Source organism: Cavia porcellus, unplaced genomic scaffold (genome assembly GCF_034190915.1).
Source record: "Cavia porcellus strain 051 isolate PalLab524CR breed Dunkin Hartley unplaced genomic scaffold, mCavPor4.1 scaffold_17, whole genome shotgun sequence".
Classification (NCBI taxonomy): Eukaryota; Metazoa; Chordata; class Mammalia; order Rodentia; family Caviidae; genus Cavia; species Cavia porcellus.
Window position 1 is genome coordinate 47865698 of NW_026947500.1, and position 21534 is coordinate 47887231.

The 21534-nt window shown below is 61.7% G+C and overlaps 4 protein-coding genes and 1 long non-coding RNA gene across 17 annotated transcripts in view; 2 read left to right on the forward strand and 3 right to left on the reverse strand.

The window, feature by feature from the left end:
- The first annotated feature begins 668 nt into the window (after positions 1-668).
- Nr2f6 (nuclear receptor subfamily 2 group F member 6) lies at positions 669-8867 on the forward strand. Of its 6 annotated transcripts, none has more exons than XM_063228093.1 (5): positions 672-687; positions 5007-5101; positions 5227-5271; positions 7151-7693; positions 8228-8867. In XM_063228093.1, exons 2-5 carry the CDS (start codon positions 5089-5091, stop codon positions 8650-8652), a joined length of 1026 nt encoding a protein of 341 aa, XP_063084163.1. In that variant the 5' UTR covers positions 672-687; positions 5007-5088; the 3' UTR covers positions 8653-8867. The 6 variants fall into 6 exon arrangements, with proteins under 6 accessions (XP_063084164.1, XP_063084163.1, XP_063084161.1 ...); XM_063228091.1 differs by lacking the exon at positions 672-687 and adding an exon at positions 1505-2502; XM_063228095.1 differs by lacking the exon at positions 672-687 and adding an exon at positions 1515-2502 and having other exon boundaries at positions 8320-8867.
- An 839-nt stretch (positions 8868-9706) lies between these two features.
- Ocel1 (occludin/ELL domain containing 1) lies at positions 9707-11554 on the reverse strand. Of its 2 annotated transcripts, XM_013146511.2 has the most exons (5): positions 11083-11554; positions 10783-10982; positions 10303-10468; positions 10158-10211; positions 9707-10058 (listed from the first exon to the last, which is right to left on the reverse strand). In XM_013146511.2, the coding sequence occupies exons 1-5, from the start codon at positions 11485-11487 to the stop codon at positions 9936-9938; spliced, it is 948 nt and encodes a 315-aa protein (XP_013001965.1). In that variant the 5' UTR covers positions 11488-11554; the 3' UTR covers positions 9707-9935. The 2 variants fall into 2 exon arrangements, with proteins under 2 accessions (XP_013001965.1, XP_013001966.1); XM_013146512.2 differs by lacking the exon at positions 10158-10211.
- A 254-nt stretch (positions 11555-11808) lies between these two features.
- Use1 (unconventional SNARE in the ER 1) lies at positions 11809-16548 on the reverse strand. The gene is made up of 8 exons (XM_005001164.4): positions 15349-16548; positions 14715-14764; positions 14546-14624; positions 14295-14447; positions 13953-13965; positions 13558-13585; positions 13207-13369; positions 11809-12978 (listed from the first exon to the last, which is right to left on the reverse strand). The coding sequence occupies exons 1-8, from the start codon at positions 15514-15516 to the stop codon at positions 12796-12798; spliced, it is 837 nt and encodes a 278-aa protein (XP_005001221.1). The 5' UTR covers positions 15517-16548; the 3' UTR covers positions 11809-12795.
- LOC134470968 (uncharacterized) lies at positions 15018-17591 on the forward strand. The gene is made up of 2 exons (XR_010040262.1): positions 15018-15173; positions 16547-17591. It is a non-coding gene; the product is annotated as an uncharacterized LOC134470968 (long non-coding RNA).
- Positions 16997-21534, reverse strand: part of Myo9b (myosin IXB) — a 52565-nt gene continuing 48027 nt past the window's right edge. For 2 of the 7 annotated variants that reach the window (XM_063228084.1, XM_063228081.1), the window contains 10 exons: positions 21220-21293; positions 20773-20965; positions 20560-20688; positions 20334-20439; positions 20093-20224; positions 19889-20012; positions 19607-19654; positions 19255-19424; positions 18269-18396; positions 16997-18173 (listed from right to left, as the gene is read on the reverse strand). In XM_063228084.1, the coding sequence (XP_063084154.1) occupies positions 17803-18173; positions 18269-18396; positions 19255-19424; positions 19607-19654; positions 19889-20012; positions 20093-20224; positions 20334-20439; positions 20560-20688; positions 20773-20965; positions 21220-21293 (1475 nt within the window). In that variant the 3' untranslated portion in view covers positions 16997-17802. Of the gene's footprint in view, positions 18174-18256; positions 18397-19250; positions 19425-19606; positions 19655-19888; positions 20013-20092; positions 20225-20333; positions 20440-20559; positions 20689-20772; positions 20966-21219; positions 21294-21534 lie in introns of all 7 variants that reach the window. The other 5 variants (XM_003464182.5, XM_063228083.1, XM_063228082.1 and 2 more) reach the window with 5 other exon arrangements.

A 21534-nucleotide genomic window follows, 5' to 3' on the forward strand; every position in this document is an offset into this window, starting at 1 on the left:
AGGATGGAAGCAAGCAAGGAAACTGAGGCAGGCCACCGACTTCCCTCACCCACCACGAGCTAGTTCACGGCTGATCTCGGTTCCCAGTCCTCCTCCCCCTTGGCCTGTGGGAGACAAGGAAGCCAAGGTCACCGGGGGGGGGCAGGGTGGGTTCCCAGGCCCCGGGCCAGTGTCTGGCAGTTCCCACGGGCGCCCCCGCAGCAGATGGTCCCCGTCCCCTTTGTCCCCCAGTCCGCAGCCGCCGCAAGGTCAGATGTCACCGCGGGGCCACGGGCAAAGGTCAGGGGGCGGGGCTGAGCAGGGTGGCCCCTGGGGTTCAGGGGGTCCGCTGTGGGAAAGTGGGGTCCGAGTCCACCTCCGTGCCGTCTCCGCCTCTTTTCAGTCCCCTTACTTCCCTCGCCTAGTTCTCCTTTGATCACTTCTCTGAGACCCCCGACCCTGGTGCCCCATTCCTGGGACCACGTCCTCATCCCGAATGAGTGGTCGGAGCCCCCGCATTTGCACAAAGCCCCAAAACCAAAGCGTTCTGCGCCCACCCAGGTTATACCCGGGGAAGTTCTGCCTGTGGCTGCCCCGAGTCCCGCCGGCTGCTTTCCGAGTTCACCAAGGCGGGCAGAGCCCCACGCTGGGAACACCCGGCGGCTGCACCTGGCCCGTCGCCCTGCGGCGGACGCTGTCGAGGAGCAGGTGTGGACTGGGTGGCGGGGAAGGGTGGGCTCGGCAGCGGCCGGATGTGACCAGGCCTAGAGTCACGGCTTGCAGCCGGGGACTGAGCGGACGCGACGCGAGCAAGGGGCTGGCCAGGGGCGGGCGCCGGAGGCAGTTGGGCAGCCGCGGGCGACATCTGCAGTCCAGCCGGCCGGGCGCTCCCTGGGCGGCCCCGAAAGAAAAGGCAGCTGGGAGAAAGAGGCGGCCAGAGTCCCCCTCCTGCCGCCCCAGGGCCTCGGGGTCGCGGCGCCCCGCCCCCAGAGGCCCATAGCCCCCCAGTCGGCGCCTCGGAGCCTGCATCCACGGCGGAGGCGCCGGGCACCAGGTGTTCAGCCAGGCGGAGCGGTGTGGGGGTCGGGCGGCGACTCTGGCTAGGCGGAAACAAACACATCCCTGCGTGGCGGAGCCGGCCGGCTGATCGCGCGTGCTGCTCAGGGGCGTGACCCCGTGCAGCGCCCCGGTGCGCGGCGTCCCAGTGCAGTGTCCCCGGGGGCTCCTGCCGGGAATGCGCGGGGGGGGGGGCGGGCATCCGAGGCCAGGGCCGGAGGCGGAGGCGGGTCCCGGAGCGACATATTGACTAGGCCAGAGGAGGGCAGAGGGCGGAACGGCCCCGTAGGGGTTAAGGCCGAAGCGGGGCGGGGGCGCAGTGGGGGAGGGTCAGGCCCGCGGCCCGCGCTCCGCCCCGTCCCTCCCGCCGGCCCAGGCGCCCGGCGCTGCGCGCGGCCACCCATGCCCTTATAAGGGCGACCGTCGCCGGAGCAACCAGCGCCCGCCCCCCAGCCCGCGGCGCGCGCCCCCGCCCCGCCCCCGGCCCCCGCCCGCCCCGCGGAGGGAACGCGGTGTCAAACCGGCCGCTGCGCGAGGCCGGCGCGGGGTTGGCAGCGCGGGTGAGGCGCGGCGAGGGCGAGGCTCAGCTAAGCGCAGGCCTAGGCCGGCAGCCCGGGGGCCGCAACTTGGAAGGCGCCGACCCGCGGCCGTACAGGCCCCAAGCGGCCGCAGCGGGCCATCGGGGATCGCGGGGTGAGCCGGGGTGCGCGGGGAGACCCGGCACCGCCCCTCCCCCTCGCCGCGGGCGGCCGCGCAACTTGCGGCCAAACTTTCCCCACCCCCCCCCCCCCCGGCCGGGCGCGCGCCGATGGAGCCCAGCTGAGTCCGCAGCGGCCCCGCAGGCCCCAGGGCGACCCGCGCACGCCAGCACGGTCATGGCCCGCGCGCCCCCACCGGGATCCCTGGTCGGCGGGGCGCGACCTCGGGGAGTCCGCGGCCTGCGCCCCTAGCGCACCACCCCCCCCGCGCCGGCCCAGCGCGCGCGTGGGAAAGTTGGCCTGGAACCGGCCCGACCAGTTCCGCCCAGCGCGCGGACCGGCCGCAGGAAGTTGCTGCAAAACTTTTCTCGGGGGCGCAACCGTGCCGCCCCCTGCTTCGCCGCGCGCCCGGCCCCCCGCAGCCTCGGGCTGCCGCCTGCAGGGAGGCGCGAGCAGGGGGCGCCACGGCCCCGCCGCCTGCCCCGGGGGCTATGGCCATGGTGACCGGAGGCTGGGCCGGGCCCGGCGGCGACGCGAACGGCGTGGACAAAGCGGGCGGCTACCCGCGCGCGGCCGAGGAGGACTCGGCCTCGCCCCCTGGGGCAGCCAGCGACGCGGAGCTCGGCGACGAGGAGCGGCCGGGGCTGCAGGTGGACTGTGTGGTGTGCGGGGACAAGTCGAGTGGCAAGCACTACGGCGTCTTCACCTGCGAGGGCTGCAAGAGCTTCTTCAAGCGCAGCATCCGCCGCAACCTCAGCTACACCTGCCGGTGAGCCCGCGCCCGCGGTCACCTTGGGCCCGCGCCGATCTCCGCGCCGCCCCGCCGCATGTCCACGGCGGGGCCAAGCGCTGCGCGGCTCCCCACCCCCGGTCGCCCCGGGCCCTCACCGGCTCCTCCCCCTCCGCTTTCTGCGGGGGCCGGGTGCTGTCAGGCGAGAGGCTCTACTCAGCCCCTGTCGCGGGACCCGCCGGCTGCACGCCCCGCGGGACCCGGCGTGGACCTTGGCCCGTACGGCCCGCAGCGTCCTGGCCATTGTCTGCGGCGCGCGGATCGATACGGCGCGCCCTTGGGGTCAAATATCACTTCCAAAGTCGCCGCGCGCCACGGCAGCTGCCGAGCCAGGCGGCCCTGCAGGCAGGTCCACGCTGCCCTCCGGGTCTGCCTATCAGGGAGAACATCCTAGGCTCAGGGTCACCGGAAACGCCCCTGGGGTCGGCGGGGCCACGGGAATTGACTGCATCCCCCTCACCTGGGAGAGGTGCAGGCTCGAGGGCTTGGGGCAGTCCTCTAAACTTCAGGGCTGCTCTGAGAGGGGAGAGGAGAGCAGTGTTCCTGAAGGTGTCCCGGGAATCTCTTTCTTGAGAGCTTTCAGTGGGGATCACCTTGCTAGCTCTTATACCTGACCGGAGGCTCAGGGTCGTTTGGAAAAGAGTTGGGACCCAGTCAGGGCCACTCGGCACCCCACACTCTGGGGCAGCCTCCTGTGCTGCAGCTTGGGCTCCGTAGGGCTGGTCCGACCCTTCTTTCCGATGTACCAGACCCAGGTGCTCAGTTGCCCTGGAACCTGCCCCAGTTTGCTTCACAGAGGATCTGGGGGCCGAAGGAGTCACTGGAGTGGGGCTCCAGATTCCCCGGTGGGGGTTTGAAAACTGGGCCAGCAGACTTTGGCCTCTTTCTGGTGCTGGAAGGAATGCACTGTGTTTCTCCCTGGGTTCCCAGGAAGGGCACAGGTTGTGGCAGGGTCTGGGAGCTCTAAGGGGAGGTGGGTTCTTCACAGCAGGGGTGGTCTGCTGCCAGTATCCCAGGGAAGATTCCAGCCTCAGGCCCAGGCCCAGGCCCAGGCCCAGTCTCAGTCTGGAGGCCCCAGAGGCCCAGGCCTGTAAGCTCTGCATCCTAGGGAAGGAGCAAGAGGCTTTCCCTGGCATGGGGCCCCAGGCAGGAGAGGGCAAAGGGTGCTCCCCTTCAGCCCAGGTCCAGAAGGGCAGCGGGAGACCCTCTTGTGAGCGGGCCTGGCCCAGCCTGTTGGGGCCCCCGTTGGTGTGAGTTGCTGGTGAGAGCACCTGGGATCCCCTGGGTGTAGGCAGGAGATCGAGGTGATTAGATTGGATTGAAAATCAGGTACAGCGCTCTACACCTGTAGTTCCAGTTACCCTGGAGGCTGAGGCAGGAGCATCCCTTGAACCTCAGAGTTTGGAGCCAGCCTGGACACCATCAGGAGTCTGTCTCAAAAAGGGGCTGGAGTGAAGGAGGCTGACTTGGGCCACATGGGCAAAGTGTGTGCTCCCTCAGGAGTGATGTTCCAGTACCTGGAGGGACAGCACTGCCCCCCTTCCACAGTAGGTGAAGCCAGGCAGAGGCTGGGGATCCCTTGAGCCCTGGCACTGGCGCCACCCCAGGCCTGGCTGTTCCACCTGGCTGCCTGGGTCCTCCCACCACCCGGCCTCTGCTTTGTTCTGGTTCTGCCTGAGTTCCTGCTGCCTGGAGGCCCTTCCCGGCTCATCACTGTGGGGGCTCAGGGCCTCCTGATGCTGCCAGCTGCCCTCAAGCTGGGTGGTGTCCAGTGTCTGGCTCAGGTGGAGACACTGAGGCTGGTGCAGGGCTGGGTGTGATCTGCAGGGTCTTCCTGGACCCCTGGGCACGGTTCCCAGTCCTGGTGTCTGCCTGCAGCCCAGGTTTTAGAGTCCTCAGCGAGACACGGAGGGGACAAGTGCCAGGGGACAGCCTCGGGCTCGAAGGCCACTTGGAGGCAGCATGCTAGGCCTTCTGTGAGGAGAGGACTCCTTCTGCCCTTCCAGCCTCCCATCCTCCTTGGTGGGGGCAGCAGTGCTGTGACCCTGTAACCCACTTGGCACTGGGCCTGGCCTCCAGTCTCTTGAAGCCCAGATCCTTGGCCAGGTCGCTTTCACAGTCAGCTGTGGTGACTGCACCTCCTAGCCTGACCATGAGCACATGAAATTAAGTCATTTAGTCCTGTGGTATTTGCATTGCCTACCATTTGGTCTCACTGCATCCTGTGCCAGCAATGGCTGGGGGAACTTATATGCATTCCTCAAAACTTGGTCCCAAAGTGCCCGCCCTTCCTATTGAGCTCATCAACTCTCACAGACTCCTCTTCATGTGTCAACTCCCACCCAAGTTGTCCTTTCCTTTTTGCAGAGCCCCTGCACGCTTTCCCCAGGTCCAGGGTTCCTTCCCTTTGGTGTTTCCCAGGGTCAGATTCCCTAGCTGGAGATCTGGTGACCCAGGGAGTCCTGGCCTCTGTGTGTCCCTAGGTCCAACCGTGACTGTCAGATAGACCAGCATCACCGGAACCAGTGCCAATACTGCCGCCTCAAGAAGTGCTTCCGGGTGGGCATGCGGAAGGAGGGTGAGTCCTGGGGAGGGGCAGCTGGGCAGGGCCCGCGTCTCCGGGGCGGGGCCAGGGCCTAGGGGGCGGTGCCTGACCTTTGCCTGCTAACCTCATTACCACCATCCCGATCCCTTGGGCTCCAGGGCTGCAGGAATCCAATTATGCCCTGCCTGCTGCTGCAGAGGCCGGTAAGCCCGCTTTGGGGCCACCCGGGACTTCCTGCATCCTCAGCCCGTGCCCCCTGCCCAGCCCTGACACGGCGGTGACCTCCTTGTTCTTCTGGGTATGAGTTTAGTTTGCATTCGGTCTGCTTTTCCTGCGGCCTCTCCCCCTGCGCTGTCAGTCTCAGGCAGGAACCCCACCAGGGTGAAGCCAGAGTGAAGTGAAGGTTGCACACCTTCCCGTCGACCTGGCGCTGGCCACCATTACCCAGGTGGGGACTTGGTGGCCAGACACTTGCCCTGGGCTTTCCGTCTGCCCGCACTGCATCTGTCTGGACACTCCTTGTTTGTCAGTAGGCCTCTAAGGGCATCTGGAGGGCTTCTTAGTCCCCCTTCCTCAGTCCCATCAGTGGGAGAGTGACTCTCTAGTCTCCTAATCTGGATTTTGACTCTGTGCCTTTGATCAGATCTTTTTTTGGTAGCAGGGATTGCACTCCCAACCTTGAGCTTACCAAGCAAGCTTTTGAACCACTGAGCTAAATCACTGGCCCCTTTGATCAGATCCTGAAGTGCCTCAGATCATGGCACTGATCTCCAGGTTCAGGTGGCAATTTTCCAGATCCTAATTCCTCTTCAAGCCCATTCCAGCCACAGGACCTTTGCACAGGCTGTGCCTCTGCTCAGGTGCTCCTGCAGAGATTGGCAGGCTGCCCTTATCCCCTTCAGCATGGCTGTCCCTTTATTTGTCACCATCTGCTTTGCTTTGCTCTGGATCTGTGCCCTCTTGAGTATCCATGCCTGGAGGGCAGGGCTTTTTGTCTCTCTCATTCACTGGTCCCTCTGCAGAGTTTAGTCCAGGCTCTGGTATGCAGAAAGTGCTCAGTAAGTGGCTTTCAGCACCTTCTGTGAGAGGAGCCTGCTGTGGTGGGGCGGGGTTAGTACTCTGGAGGCTGAGACTGGAGGATCACTACAGTTCCAGGCCAATGTGGGCCACACACACAGTGAGCTCCCACACAGCAAACTCCTATGCAGGCTGAGCTACATAGTGAGACCCTATGTCAAAAACCCCCTAACAAACCAGAACAAAAATGCTGAGCAGGTGTTAGCAGCAGCACCACTACCACCACCACCTGCATTTCACCGATGAGGGAGCTGAGGCCCAGAGCCTTACAGCTGGCTAAGGCCTGGACAGCAAGAGGGAAACCTGGGTGTGGGCTGAAAGAGGGCCAGGAGAGGAGGAGCCCTAGGCCCTGGGGCAGAGATAGCCTGACTGGGGCTCACTCCCCAGGGAGCAAAACGAAGGAGAGGGTGCCCTGGGCCTGGGAACCTTGCCCTGCCGCACCCCCTTGCTGGAGGCTGAGCTCAAGAGGTCACCCCGGGCTGTTTCCCGCCCTGCCACACCCACTTGGCAGTCCCACCCAAGCCCCTTCCAGTGGCTGCATGCTCTGCTGTCCTGGCCTAGCATTAACCCGGCAGTGCAGTGACACAGGGCCTGCCAGCTTCTTAACGTGCCCTTAGCCTCTGGCACTCAGCCAGCCTTCTCAGTTTTCCTCTGCCCACCCACTTGCTCTTGTCATGGGCAAGGCTTCCAGGGCGCCTTGGGGCCTGGACAGAGCAGCTCTGGGCTGTTTTGTGGGGCGGAGCAGAGGTTGGACCTTAGCTGGGAACCTGGCTGGCCAAAGTGCTAGACCCGCTAGCAGTTAAATTAGCTCAGAGACCCCTAAATGGGGTCCTTGTGACCCCAGGTGCTAAGGAGGGTGAGGGTGTAGAGGACTCTCATCGGGGCGGGGTCTGGGGATGGTTGTGCCTTGGAGGGGTTGAATGACCTTTGTCTTCACTTTGTCTTCCCTGTACCCCCACCGTGTTTCTCCGCCCCTTTCCCAATCTCCCTTGTCCCGTCCTCTAGCGGTGCAGCGCGGCCGCATCCCGCATGCGCTGCCAGGCGCCGCCCCGCCCACTGCTGGCAGCCCTCCGGGCTCAGCGCTGACCGCAGGCGGGGACGCTTTCCCGGGGCCGCCGGTGTCCGAGCTGATCGCGCAGCTGCTGCGTGCTGAGCCCTACCCCGCGGCGGCCGGGCGCTTCGGCGGCGGTGCGGTGCTGGGCATCGACAACGTGTGTGAGCTGGCGGCGCGCCTGCTCTTCAGCACCGTGGAGTGGGCACGCCACGCGCCCTTCTTCCCCGAGCTGCCGGTCGCCGACCAGGTAGCGCTGCTGCGCCTCAGCTGGAGCGAGCTCTTCGTGCTCAATGCCGCGCAGGCCGCGCTGCCGCTGCACACCGCATCGCTGCTGGCTGCCGCCGGGTTGCACGCCGCGCCCATGGCCGCCGAGCGGGCCGTGGCCTTCATGGACCAGGTGCGCGCCTTCCAGGAGCAGGTGGACAAGCTGGGCCGTCTGCAGGTGGACTCGGCAGAGTATGGCTGCCTCAAGGCCATCGCCCTCTTCACGCCAGGTGAGCTCCGGGGTCGGGCGTGGGGTGGGCGGGGCACCACGTACCACGCCCGGGGCAAGCCCCGCCCTGGGGCAAGGCTCCGCCTGGAGACTGACGCCAGGCCTGCTACCACGCCCACTGGGCTAGGGCTCTACTAACGAGCCAGACCCCGTCTCCCGGGGCTCTTACTGGCCCCACACCCCACTCTGAGGGCTGCTGGGGCCACGCAGAGGTTTCACCTGGCTTCTCCCCACCTAACAATGTCCGCAGTCCCTAAGAGCGGGGCCCTGCACACAGCTTGCTGTTGCTCCTTGAACACTGACCGCTGCAGGGAAGGGAAGACAGGGAGCCATGGTTCCAGGTGTCTCACGGTCCCGGGCAGCCTGACTGCCTGAGCCTGCTGCTTTCTTGGAAGGGCTGCACAAAGCCTCCCGAAGGGGGACAGGCTTGCTGGAAGCACCTCCAACACTTGGGAAGTTACTCAGGAGGGTCTCCAGATTGACCGCAGCCAGGATACCTTAGCGAGCCGAGGCTTGTTTGCATTGTTCGAGGCAGCAGCCCGAGCCCCACTACATTGTGTACCCTACTGGCGTCTAAGAACCCGTCCTGCCTCGAGAGGCCCCGCTCTGATGCAGCCCTGTCTGCAGATGCCTGCGGCCTGTCAGACCCAGCACATGTGGAGAGTCTGCAGGAGAAGGCGCAGGTGGCGCTCACCGAGTACGTGCGCGCCCAATACCCGACGCAGCCCCAGCGCTTCGGCCGCCTGCTGCTGCGCTTGCCTGCCCTGCGCGCCGTTCCCGCGTCACTCATCTCGCAGCTGTTCTTCATGCGCCTGGTGGGGAAGACGCCCATTGAGACGCTCATCCGCGACATGCTGCTGTCGGGGAGCACCTTCAGTTGGCCCTACGGCGCTGGCCAGTGATGCGTGCCCACCGTTTTTAAAGAACGCGAGACGTTTGTCCTTTCCGTTTTTTAAATGATCAAAAACCAAAAAGACGGAGCTCCCGAACCACCTCGTGCCCATGGCATCCCCAGCCAGGGTGTGGTGACAGCCCTGTCCCTGGTCCCTCAGCATGAACCGTGGGTGGCAAGCAGGCGGGCATCGCGGAATGCCCGGGGTCTGGAGTGGACACCGGCGTGGGACCCTTCGACGTGGACAAATCAGGCTGATAATAAAGACGATTTTTACCGCTCAGCCTCACTGCACCGTTGTTTCTACAGTGCGGGGGATCTGAAGACAGGGGCTTGTCCCTGGGCTGTAGCCTAGCTCCTTTGAGCTGGTGGCGCTAAGCTGCCTAGGCTGGGTTCAAACTTGGGACTCTCTCTAGCCCCACTGTCGCGTCCACACCTTGGCTCGGGTCTGGGGGTGAAGCTGGGTAGGAGCTCGCAGAGGAGCTTCACGGGTCAGTGCTCCTGAGGCCAGGGCTGGAGCAGCGCATCACGTGGCCTCGTCCCGGCCAATCGCAACCCCCCGGCCCCTGCTACGTGCTGTGCGATGCAGGATACCTGATCCCGAGCTGGTCCTGAGCTGGAAGGGCCCCACGACAGGAAGCAGAGGATGGGAGGCCGCCTTCCCCTGCACCGAGCCACACCTGAGACCCTCGGGTGTCTCCCATTCTACAAACCCAGTCTCCCCTTTCTTACGGAGAGTTTAGCATCTTTCCACAAGCAGCTAAAACACTGTCTTTCAAACTGACATGCAAAGTGGGGGCCGGAAGCGTGGAAGAGGTGGGGTGTCGCAGACGTCAGAGACCCTCTCCTCCAGGCTTGGGAATGTCTGGGGTGCGCCGCAGGCCCGGGCCCCGCCCACAGGGAGAGGGGCCCCAGGACCCTGCAGCCCCCCCCAATCCCTTGAGGCAGCTGAAAGGGCGGAGCTGCCTCTTGCAGGGGAGCCAATGAGGGCACCGGGGCGGAGGCATAGGTGGGAGCTGTGGAGTCGATAGGGATTGAAACCTCACCGAGGGCCTCGGGTACCGTTTGATCTAGGAGCTATTAAGCACCAAGGAAGTTTGATCACAGCCTCCCCAGCCGCGGTCCTGAACAAGGCCCTTTCTTGGGGTCTTTTTATTTTTCCTACTCTGGAAAATGGAAGAACGGGCTTCCGGTGACAATTGGGGGTGTGAAATGACTGCACAGAGCAGGTATTTCTCATACATTCGTTCCACTGGGGCAGAGACCCAGAGTCCCACCCGGTTGCCTGGCCAATGTAGCCAGGCTGGGCGAGCTCAAGGGTCACACCCTTCTGTGTCTGCATCTGGGAACCTCAGAAGTACACGGAGCCTTCACTGTCTGCCTGGTCGTCGAATTTCTGGATCTGGCTCTTGAGGTGCCTCAGTTTACCCTTCAGGTAGAAACAGCGTGCCTGCCTGCGCAGGAAGCCAGGGTCCTAGGAGGGTGAAAACCAAGGCTGTGCCTCAGTCTGCCCTCACTGAACTGGGCAGAGGGTCCCACTGTGGGGCAGTGGGGGCTACAGACCCTGGCTCACCCTGCGCTTCTTTTCCAGCTCCCGCCACACGCGGGCAGTGGCCCGGGCCTCCTCCTGCATGGCGGGAGGACAAGGAACCATGGGAAATGGAGGCTCAGGAGACAATAGCCCTTCCCTTGGCTGCCTGGGCCACGCCAGTCTGTACCTGGCATCGGGGCGGAGGCAGCGAGCGCAGCAGCATCTCTAGCTGCTGTAGCTTGGCTTCAGTGTCATCCACCTCGCGCTGGAGCTTCCGGAGTTCTGCATGCTGGTCCTGGAATACGGCGACATAGCGTCTCCTGCCCCTCTCGTTCCTCAGTGGCGGGTACTTACTAAGAGATCCGAGGATCCGAGTGTGAGTGGAAAGAACCTCATCTTTCTTTTTTCTTTCTTTTCTTTTTTGTCTTTTTCCTTTTTATCGCTACCGGGGATCCAACTCACGACTGCCTGCTTGCAAGGCAGGCGCTTATGCCGCTGAGCTAAATCCCCAGCCCAAGAACCTCATCTTTCTTAATTCGCCTAATTTGTTTTTAGTCTCAAAATGCTCTCTTCTCTAGTTGATAAACTCTTATTCGCCAGGCAAAGCCCCAGCTTCAATGCCCCTTTCCTATTATCGGGCATGCAGAATCCAGATGGGGGCACTCACAGCTCATAGTCGCGCACTGGGTGGGGCCTGAGCGTCTGCCCGCACGGTCCAGTTGTACCGGGTCTCCTGCCGCGCAGGGGGACCCGGGAGGGCAGCTCATCCTCAAATACGATCTTCCTGGTCCGAGGCTGGTGACGTGCGGGTGAAGGCTGGCACGGAGGGCGCCAGACACCGGCTCTGGGGCCTGGAGACACCACAGTCTGCCGACGCCATGGGAACCGTGGGCTGAGGTTACGGGATGTCCACAAGTGGGGTCCCTGGCCCGGAGGGGCTGAATGCTGGGCCTCGGGGCTCACTCACCGGGGGGTCGGCGCCAGGCGGGTTTCCCCGGGAGCCATGCGCCCGGGAGCGCTCGCGGCTGGGCATCAGTCTTGGTGAGGCGCCCTCCGCGACTGGAGGGCGAGACCTTCGGGGAGCATCCAGGCCCGCGCCCAGCGGACATAGCCTGCGGGCGGCCTGCGAATATGCGGGTAGGGCGCGCCTGAAGGCGGCAAGGACCATGCGCAGAGGCCAGCACGCCTCCAGCCCCGCCGCTCTTTGCATATACACACGCGGTTGGCTGGCTGTACGCACAGACTCCGCTCCAAACCGCGTAACCCGGAAGAGCTCTATGCAAATTAGCCGTGGCGTCAGCGGGAGGCCGCCAGCGGCTAAATTAATCCCCGCAGTAGTGGTGTTTTTCCCTCCCGGCAGAGGGAAGCCCATGCCCCCACCCCCGAAGTGTCCCGGGCACTTCCGCCCGCGTGCGAGCCGCACGCATCGCTCCCGCCGGTGTCACCTGCCCCAGTGTCCGAGGAGCCGAGCCTGAGCTCCTGGCCGGAAAGGCACCCGAGTCCGAGTTGTGTATTTACAGCGCTCTAGCCCAACTGGTGGAGCAGCACCACAGGCCGGGGGCGGAACTAGAGCGAGGGCGGGACTTGGCTCCACAGGACCAGGTTCGCGTCAGACCCCGACTCAGCCCCTCTGAGGTCACCTTGAGACTCTCAGTTCTTACCTATCTGACCTGAAGAAGCGGTTTTCACGAACTTTAGTTGTTCAGTAATTATATTTTAAAAATATTTCCTTAAAGCTCGGATTGGTAGCGCACAGCCATAAATCCCAGCACTCTGGGAGGCTGAAGCAGGATCAAAAGTTCGAGCCCAGCCTGGGGAACCTTGTGAGACCCTCTCACACAATGAAAAGGGCCGATAATGCAGTTCGGTACACAGATCTTGGGTTCAAGCCCCAGTGACGCACACAAACAATAGAGGAACTGCACAGGACACAGCAAAGGTCGCTATCGCCACCTGCCGAGCAGAGGCCCTGGCAGTGACAGCTCCAGGCCACCTGGCACACCCTGCAGGACGCCAGGCCCAGGCGCGTCTCCGAGTCGTCCCCCAAGTGCACCTCAGACTGGGGATGTAGCTCAGTGGCACGGAGCCTGCCAGCAAAGATGAGATCGATTTTCGGTATCAAAATAAAAGAAACAATGTTTTTTTTTCCCCCTCTAGTTCTGGGATGGACCCCCAGGCCTTTGTATTTTGGGATGGGATCTCACTGAGTCGTCTAGCCTGGGCTGGCACTTACGATCCTTCTGCCTGGGCTTCCCTAGGTGCTGGGACAACAGAGGTTGTTTTCAGTTTAAAATTTTGCCTCAGCCCGTGAGTGACGATTGAAACCATTTTTGCTATTTTCCTGTGTGTACCCCGCAGGCCTTTGTTTTCTCTCTTGTGCTTTGGGGGCTCTGCAGGTCTCCATGAAATGAGTCTTTCGGTTACCATGACACCTGGAATCCTCCAATAGATTTCACAGCCCGAGGACGTTTTTTTATTTTGCTTTCTGATTTTATGCTTTTGAGTTGGAGTCTTATTGTGCTGCCCAGGGTGGCCTTGAACTCCTGGTCTCCAGGGATCCTCCTGACTCAGCCTCCCTCTGGGTCCGCTCCCCCTGGAGCCCTCTGCATGTCTGGCTCCCCCTGGTGCCCGCTGCGGGCAGCCCTGTGTGCAGCCTGGTGCCCAGGCTCTGGAGCGCCCACTACTTGAGCTTGGGCACGATGCGAATGAAGAGGATCATACTGATGAAGATGAAACAGACCACGATGAGCATTGCCCACAGCAGCCAATTGACTGACTTCTGCGCGTGCTGCTCTAGCCGCTCTGACTCTGTCTTCAGTTTCTCCAGGTTCTGGTCAGCCATCTTGAGTGAGTGCGACAGGGTCTGTGTGCAGGGTGACTAGGTCAATACAGCTGTATGAGGAGTGGTCTCTCACTACTCCCCTGGGGCAGCCCGAGAACTTTCGCTTTTTGCCAGTGCTGTACCCTCTGGTGGGAATGCCATGTTTTAGGGCTTCTACCAAACTCCTACTCATCCAGCCAAGCCCCAGTAATGATGCCCCCTTCCTGAAGAGCCAATTCTGATGTCAGCAGAGTTCCTGCAGCCCCGAACCTGGTTGTCCTTCTTGATAACACTCTGGGCAGCCAGTGTGTTGGTCTTGAGGCTCCGAGCCAAGCTCAGCATCTCCTCAGCCAGCTTCTCCTGCAGGTCCTGCTGTCGCTGTAGGACGAGGTCCAGCTCGGCCGCTGACTGCTTCTCATCTGTGGGCCTGGGTCTGGCCACCCCACCGACCCCGCACAAGGTGGCCGAGGGGCATGTGAGAGGGGTGGGGTAGGAAAAGAGGCCAACATGTTCCCAGAAGTGCCCTGTTCATAACTTGGTTTCCCCATTCCCCAAAACTGGCTTCCAGGTGTCCAGTTTCCTCCCCTTCCCTCCCCCATGGTTAGATGGGTGGATACTCACCTTCGCTTCCTCACCTCAGGCTCCTGCTCTGGAAGCAAACACAGACTTCTTGCCCTGCTTCCAGCCTCCAAGGCTTTCTGCCGTCACTGCCACCCATAATGCCAATTCCCCCTGCTGAGTACTGCCCACTGGGCTCCTACTCCTGCTCAAAATCCTAGCTAGAACGCCCCTACCAGCAGAAGCTCTTCTTACTCTGCCTGAGCTCCCTCCTGCCTCAGGTCCCTCCCTCCTGCCTCAGGTTGGCACGTGTGCTAGCAGTGCCCAGCTGGGTCTCTGCTGGGCTACTCCTATACCAGCTCCTGGAATAAGTGCCTGTGGCTGGGGCATGAGGAACACAGGACGTATGTCCTTTCCCAGTTCCTGGACATGGAATCCTCTTCCGCTCAGCGACTCACCTCTGGCAGAGTCCTAGGGAAGAAAGGACAGGCGTGAGGTCCCAGGGAGGGAATCCCTCGAGGTCTGCATGGCCAGTCCAGGCCAGCTTGGGGCGTGGCCAGACCCAGATTTTTATTTTGGCCCCCCAATGGAACTCAATATTGCATGGAGTCGCACCCCTGATCTGTATGTCTTTTTCATTTTGAGGCAGGGTCTTGCCAAGTCACTGAGTTGGCCAAGCTGGCTCGGCTCAAACTTTTTTATCCTCCTGGCTCAGCTTGCCAGGGCGCAGGGATCCCAGAGTTGTTGGACCCTGGTTCTGCCTGTTCAGTCTGCCCAGGATCTGTCGCCGCCCTGCCTACCGTGCCCAGTAGCTCCTGTCGCATCTCGCCAGCATAGCGTGCGCGCGTCTGTAGGTGTACAGTCCTGGTGGTGGGCACACGCTCGCGGGCTGTGGTGGGCACACGGCCAGGTGCTAGGAACTGGTTGGCCAGCGCCTTCTCAGAAGAGGAGGCCTGTGGACACGGACAGGACACATGTCAGGGTGGGTGGGAATGGGTATGCTGTGGGCAGGGCCATGACTGGTGGGGCCAAGACGGGCCTGAGGGCTCACCAACTTCTCAGCCTGCAGCAGGCCCCGCAAGAAGTCCACCTTGCGCGCGTACTCGTGCAGCACCTCGGCAGCTGGCCGGCTGCGGGGGAAAACAGGATTGTGCTGTGCTCATATGGGGGCCGCACCTCACACCACCTGTGACTACCGGGGGCTGCATCGCCACACTCACCTGGCCTGTACCCTCAGCGCCTGCAGCATGTCTTCCAGAGCTCCCACATACTGCAGGGAAAGAGGAGGGTCAGTGAGGCCCACCTGGGCCGGCTCACCGGGGAAGGGCGGGCCATCTGGGAAAGGGGAGGAGTCTGGCACCGAGGGGCGGGGAGGGGAGGAGCCAGTCGATGAGGGGCGGGGCTATCTGGGGAAGAGCCAGCAAAGGGGAGGAGTCAGGCACTGAGAGGCTGAACCAGTGAAGGGGCGGGGCCTCACGGAGGTAGGGAAGGGGAGGGGCCAGGCGCTGAGGAGGCGGGGCTAATAGAGGCGGGGGTGGGGCGAGACAGGAGTGGGAGCGATAGGTGTGTGGCGCTGCGCAGTATAAGCAGGAAAAAGAGGAGCCAAAATGGCAATGAAGCGGGGTCAGGAGAGGGTTCAGGACAAGCCTACCGGACCAGCAGAGAAGGGCGGGGCCCAGGTTAGAGCAAACTGGCGGGGACGTGAGAGCAAACTGGCGGGGACGTGACAAACCTAACAGGAGGGGCGTGGTGAACAGGTCGTTTTGGCGGGGGAGGCAGGCAGGCCGGCCAGACGCCGTCCCAAGAGCTACCCTGCAGGGGCTAGGTCCTTCACGGAAGCGTGGAGCCCCTCACCTTCTCCAGCCGCCACTCTTCTGGGTCCCGCTTCTCCGCAGCCATTGCTTCGCAGCGGCACAGCAGCCTTACCAGATTTAGCTCCAGCCTGGACGCAGCCATCGTCAGCGACTGATAGCCTGCTCCTTCCGCTGGCGCCATTTTGGGAAGGGGCGGAAGTGGCTTCATCTGGGTACCCTCTGGGCGGGCGTGTTCATTTCTCTCTGGTTGGCTGGCTCATTTTTGCGGCGGAAGTAGTATCTTGTCTTAGGCACCATTCTGGCCATGTTTATTCAGGGCCAAAATGCAATTCTTTGAAACGACCTTAAGCCCTCTGGGAATCTTGGGAAAGAACCAGGTCCTTTCTTCTAGTTATTCCATTCCGCATGTTCAGAGTGTCTGGATTCTTCTCCAGTGTATTCCTCATCTAAGCTGTCCCAGGCCTCCACTTGTACTGTATGGGTCACAGAGGCTCACACTGCTTCATGGATGGTTTGCATAACCTTATAGGACCCAGCTTTGTCGCCACCCTCAACCTGGCCTAGTTTAGCTTTCTGGGCCTTTTTGGGAAGTGGGCAGTGTGACAACGTGTGTCCCATGGGTCACAGCCTCGTCTTGGGAGAGAGGTGGGGGCTGGTCGTTCTCAAATGCCGGGAACCCCATGAAAAGCAACCCACCCCAGCCTACCTGGGTCTTCAGGAAGCCAGGGTGCCTTAGGGTCTACAGAAGCTGACCTGCTGCTGCTGACTCCTCACCCTTAGGGCCACCTGGGTGCCCCAGTGTCCCACACCAGAAAAGCCTAAACTCAGGATCCATAAAGGTCCTTCAGAGCAGGCCCTGCAGACTGAGGACCCCAGCACACCCCTTCCCAGACAAGCAGCCCATCCTTAGACCTCCCCAAACCAGTTCCCACACCTATAGAGGTGCTGATGGCCATCTGTAGGGTGGTGGCTCATAGTCCTCCCAGGACAGGAAGCAGCCCCTCTCTCCACAGCAAGGCTGGCCCTTGCACAAAACAGTTTTTGAGTGTGTTTCTAAAATGTGTGGGGTCACAAGTGGCTTCCGCTTTGGAATGTATACATATATGATGAGGTGTGATAGAGATGGTACACAAGTCTGAACACACAAAATGCATTCACTTTCTGGGGGACTACTGAGGCTTGAAACCAGGGCCTGTACTGAGCTCTATCCTCATGTTTTTTTTTGCTTTTTGAGACAGGGTCTGGAACAGCTCTGGATGGCCTCCAGTGCAGATCTTCCTGGCGTGGTGTGCAGTGCTGGGATAACAAGCACATGCCATGCTAGTGGTTCCCATGCAGCCTGCACCCTGTGTGGTGGCCTGGAATCCAGGGCCTAGCTAAGCATGTGCTGCACCCAAGCTGCATGAAACAACCCCATGAAACCTGCCCCCCCCCCACCTCAGCAACTCCTGCTTTCTAGTAGCCACTTCTGTGACCCTCACATGACATCAGACCGACCTGTAGTGTGGTATCAGCAGCGCTGGAGTGCATCCAGTTCCAGGTGAGGGGTGCACAGCCTGCACTCATACTTTGTGGGCTCCTTATCCCCCAATCCCCTACCCCAAGCCCTGGGCTGTGAAGAGTCTGTGTGATGTCTCAAGGGCAGCAATGCCCCTGCTTCATGTGAGCGTAACTCCTGCACAACCAGGTCACAGGCACTTTATCTTTATTTCAGCTCTGGGCAGGTGCCCCAGGTCCCAGTGTCCATGTCTGGGAGCTTTAGGGCCTGCAAAGAGCATGGGCCATAGCTGTGGGTCTGCAGGAACGGACAGCTTCAGGCCAGGGCATGGTCCTGAGTCACAAAGCTGGCCTCTTCCAGGCCCTGGTACCCAAGGCACAAAGGGACAGAGGTGTGGCGGCCACACGATCTCCCTGGGGTGCAGATTGGTGCTGCTCCAGGCAAGGTCACCCAGCTCATGTCCTGTGACTCTCAGAGGGCTCTGGTGCTTCCTAGAATGTACCTTGGTAAGGAGGCTGAGCCTACTGCAAGTGCGGGTCCCCTGTCCAAGATAGCTGAGCTGGCCCCAGAGTCCAAAGCTCCTGTACTGTGCACAGTCCCCGTGGCCACTCCAAGGAGACTATAGTGTGGCTGCCGCTGTGGTCTCTGCTCTGCCAGGGCCCAGGTTACAGGGATGCACCCAGCCTTAATAGCAAAGTCTGAATGTACAGTATAAAACAATTTGGTCTCCCATTAAGCTGTTACAGTTTCAAGTTATGTAAACCACGTACAAAGTTATAAAAACGTACAAAAGGGGCAAGGACACAAGAGGCCACTTCCGGGATTTGGTGGCCAAGATGGCGCATCAGCAGCTGGGAAGCCTGGAGGTAAGGGTAGCCGGCCCCAGGGGCCTCTGCCCTGCACGATGGCAGGGGCAGTGCCATTAACTATACCCTCCAGAGCTTCTGACCTGGATTCTTCCTGGAACCCATGCTACTGCAGCCCAGTGCAGGCTCCTCAGCCAGGGGCCTGGCCCGGGGTTGGGGGCAGGCAGTAGGTGGGGGGGTCCGAGTACCTGCGCTTGGCCCCTGTCGGCTGTGTGTGCTCGTCCAGGGGCTCAAGGGCTCCGAGTGTGAGCAGCCCCAGGCCAGGTGCAATGTACACAGAGCGAACCTGGTCAGGGCGGCGGGCAGGGGGCTCTCGGGAGGGCAGGTGGCAGGACAGACCAGGTGGGAGCTTGATGTTGGCCGTGGGCATGACAGGAGTCCGCCGTGGGGTCTTCACTCTGACCATGGCGAAGGATGCTGGCCGGCGCCTTGGAGGGGCTGCTGCAGGGAGGGGGCTTGGGGCAGGCGTTGTGGGGTGGGGGGGCACAGGCACAGGGGGCCCTTGGAGAGACAGATGCGGGTCACTGCTGTTCAGGCATGGTGACCCCGCCCACCTGCCCAGGCAGCAGCAGAGCAAACCCTACCTTAATACTGACCTTCGGAGGCCCCCCGCCCAGCCCGCTCCTCTAGCAGGCTCTCGGTGCTAGCTGACGTTTCTGAGTCCAGGTTCTCCTCGTCCGAGCCCCTGGGGTCCAGCTCCGGCAGCCGGTAAGTGATGTCCTCCCTGGGGAGCAGGGTCATATGTCTAGGACTGCCCAAAGCATGAGGCCACACATGGGAAGTGGCTAGCCAATGGAGGCAGAGCAGTCCTACTCCTTAGGGCCATCCTCTGTGCCCAATCTGCCACCATCCCAAGCACACTTGCTCTAAGATGCCCATGGCCCTGAAGCTCAGCATGGGGCAAAGCTGAGCAGCAGAAGGAAGCCCATGAACCCAGCCCTGGACTAGCAGTAAGCTTCTGCCCCAGGCCCTTTGCATGTGATGCTGCCTGGGACACCCATCTCTACTCCCTGAGCCTAAATTGGCCAAGGACCCTGGCCTCATCTCTCCTGGCATTAGCTTTTAAAGTTTTTTGAGACAGACTGCTGTGTTGCCCTGACTGTTCTTCAATTTCTAGGCTCCTGTGATCCTCCTGTCTCAGCCTCCAAACAGTAAGCAGCAGGACCACAAGCACATAGCCCACTTTTCTTTTTGCAGTGCTAGGATGGAATCAGAGCCTTGCTGCTCCCAGGAATCGAACTCAGGACCTGTCCTTGCCAGGCAGGCGCTGTGCCACTGAGCTACCTCTCAGCTGTATATTGCTTTCTAACAGTACCCCCTTCCCCACTCTAACCTCAATGCCCCCATCCCGGCTGGGACCAGCTTTAAGCTGAGGCTGGGGCTTTGCTTGGAGGCCTCACTGTGGGCCCCTGGAGCAGAGCCTCGCTGGGACGAAGCCAGCTGCAGGAGTGCCTGTTGAAACTCAGGACAAGAGTCCCAGGAGGATGGGACTTGCTTCCCTATGCTGGCATCCACGCACACCCGGCTCCCTGCTTGCAGGGTGGATGGGCAGAGCTTGGAAGCAGGGCTCAGGGACACTTGCTTTTCCTCCTTGAGGGACTGGATGCGCTCCATGAGCATCTCCTTCTCCTGGTTCTCGCTGCTCCCACCACCGCCAGCCACCTCCTCCTCGGTGAGGGCCTCCAGCTCCTCCAGGTCACCCTCTCGGCTCTCAGAGATCTTGGGGCTTTTGCTCTGCAAGGCAGGTGGCAGCTGTGAGGCCCGGGATGAAAACAGGTGGGGGTCAGTGGTGATAGGAGGTGTGGGGACACTAGGGAGTGGGCTGCGGAGGCCACAGGTTCTGTGGTAGGGCGTGCCCAGCATGCATGGGGGAAGTTAGGCTGTGCTCTAGCATAGGGGACCAGCATGCACCGCAGCCACCACACACTACATACCAGCACCCCCTCACAAGGAGATGAGAAACTCAGTTTGAAAGGCCAGGGCTAGGAAGAGAGGGATAGAGAGTGAACCACCTGCACACAGTTGGGGATTTTTGCTCGCTCCCACCAGTGAGGATCCACGAACCACAATGGAGGGCTGAGCTCGGACCAAGATGGAAACTCTGCCTAGTCCGAGCTGCCCAGTCCAGGCCAGAGTACCCCTCCCATGACAGGCCACACCCACTGGCCAGGCGCCCACCTGAGTGGGCCATCCAGGCCCCGCCTGCCCTTGCTTACCTCAGTCTGCTGCAGCAGAGAGAGCCTGCGGCAGACGATGCTCTCCTCTGCCTCCAGCTGGTTGATGTTCTTCATCTTCACCTTGTACTTCCGCATCTGCTCTTTGATCAGCATCTCCACACACCTGCAGGCCAGGGGCCACTTGGTGAGGGCACTGCTCTGGCACTGGGCCCACACGGCAGTGCCCAGGCTGGCAGCACTCACGTGGTGATCTTGAGAACATCTTTCATGCTGGTCAGTGGGTCCGAGTTGTCAGGGCAGCGCAGGAGGCAGGGTGCGAAGATGATGGCCAGCGCTCCGGGAGACATGCGGTTCACGTCCTCCAACAGGGCCACTCTGCAGGGCCACATGCGGTTAGAGGGAGCTAAGCTAAAGGAGGTCCCCTGGGGCCCGAGAAGAGTACAGAGCCCCAACCCTAAGGGGAGGGCCATCCCTGGGCACTTGCTTGACGAGGTGGAAGACAAGCCGCTCCAGTGAGTCATGGTTGGCTTTGGGCAGGAGCTCCAGGACAGCATAGATGGCAGCCAGCTGCTCCTGCTTCCCTGGCAGCTCTGCAGAAGGGGTCAAGTGCGTCAGGCCAGGCTCCCCAGCCTACCCTGGGGCCGCAAAGAGTGACTGGGGCCCAGAGAGGCCCCTATATCCATGCTGCAGTCCTGTGGAGCTTGGCTCACCCACAGCTCGGAGGAAGTCGCTGTACTGGGCGAAGGTCATGAGAGGCTCGGGCAGTTCTCGAAGCCACTGCTTAAGGACGCCAGTGATGGCATGGATGGGGAAGTCCTCCAGCCGCACAGCTGCGGGATCTGCAGGACAGGACGGACAGTGCAGTGTGAGCCTGGGGCTGAGGAGAGGGGAATGACCTAGGGGCTACCCGTCGCCCTGCCCACCTGTCTGCAGTGCCTGCCGGAGCTCACGCGTGCGGTGGGCGGTGCCTGACTTCCGGTATAGGCCCTCCGTGTATAGCCCGTGCAGCTCCACATGTTCCAGCAGCTTCTCCAGTACCAGGGGCACCGAGGTCTTGTCATTGGTCAGACTGTCCACGCAGACGCCAAAGTGGCCCAGCTCGGCACCTGGCTCACTCTGTAGTGCAGGGCAGGGGTGAGGGTCCTCCAGAAGCTGGTGGGCCTTCCTGGCCAGCCACCTCCCCACCCCAGCCCCTTGTCCTTTTCAGCACAGAGGCTGGGGTGCCAGAGTCAGTGCAGTGACTTTGGCAGGCCGTTGGGGAGACTCCTGCCCCCTAACCCAGCATGGTTCCCCAGCGTCTTGGAGCAGAGTTGGGGTGTGGACTTCCAGGGAGAATGATCAGGAGGGCGGGGCTGGGCGAACATGCTCACCTTCCTCCCACTCAGGTAGGAGCAGCAGTTCTGAATCTTGTGCACGCACTTCTTGTGACAGGTCATCTTGCACACTAGGAGCCACATACTGGAAGTCAGTCACAGGTCCTCGGAGCCACATTCCCCCCATATCGGTCCCAACTGCCTTTTACTTATTCTGCACCAGTAGGAGTGACACCGAGGGCTTCCCAGAGGCTAGATCTAGCACTGAGTCACGCTTCCAGCCCTTCTTATATTTTATTTGGGGATCTGGTCTCTCTGGGTTGGTAGGGAAGGAGGGAGTCTTGAACTTATGATCACCCTGCCTTGGCCTCG

Coding starts and splice junctions, on each gene's coding strand:
- Nr2f6 (XM_063228091.1), top strand. CDS start 2,225: ATGGCCATGGTGACCGGAGGCTGGGCCGGGCCCGGCGGCGACGCGAAC. Junction 5,102..5,226: donor GGTGGGCATGCGGAAGGAGG/GTGAGTCCTGGG, acceptor CTTGGGCTCCAG/GGCTGCAGGAATCCAATTAT. Junction 5,272..7,150: donor GCCTGCTGCTGCAGAGGCCG/GTAAGCCCGCTT, acceptor CCCGTCCTCTAG/CGGTGCAGCGCGGCCGCATC.
- Ocel1 (XM_013146511.2), bottom strand. CDS start 11,487: ATGGGCTTCCCTCTGCCGGGAGGGAAAAACACCACTACTGCGGGGATT. Junction 10,469..10,782: donor CCAGTGCGCGACTATGAGCT/GTGAGTGCCCCC, acceptor CGGATCTCTTAG/TAAGTACCCGCCACTGAGGA. Junction 10,059..10,157: donor AGCTGGAAAAGAAGCGCAGG/GTGAGCCAGGGT, acceptor TCACCCTCCTAG/GACCCTGGCTTCCTGCGCAG.
- Use1 (XM_005001164.4), bottom strand. CDS start 15,516: ATGAAGCCACTTCCGCCCCTTCCCAAAATGGCGCCAGCGGAAGGAGCA. Junction 14,625..14,714: donor GCGCTGAGGGTACAGGCCAG/GTGAGTGTGGCG, acceptor TTTCCCCCGCAG/CCGGCCAGCTGCCGAGGTGC. Junction 12,979..13,206: donor TTATCAAGAAGGACAACCAG/GTTCGGGGCTGC, acceptor CCCTGCACACAG/ACCCTGTCGCACTCACTCAA.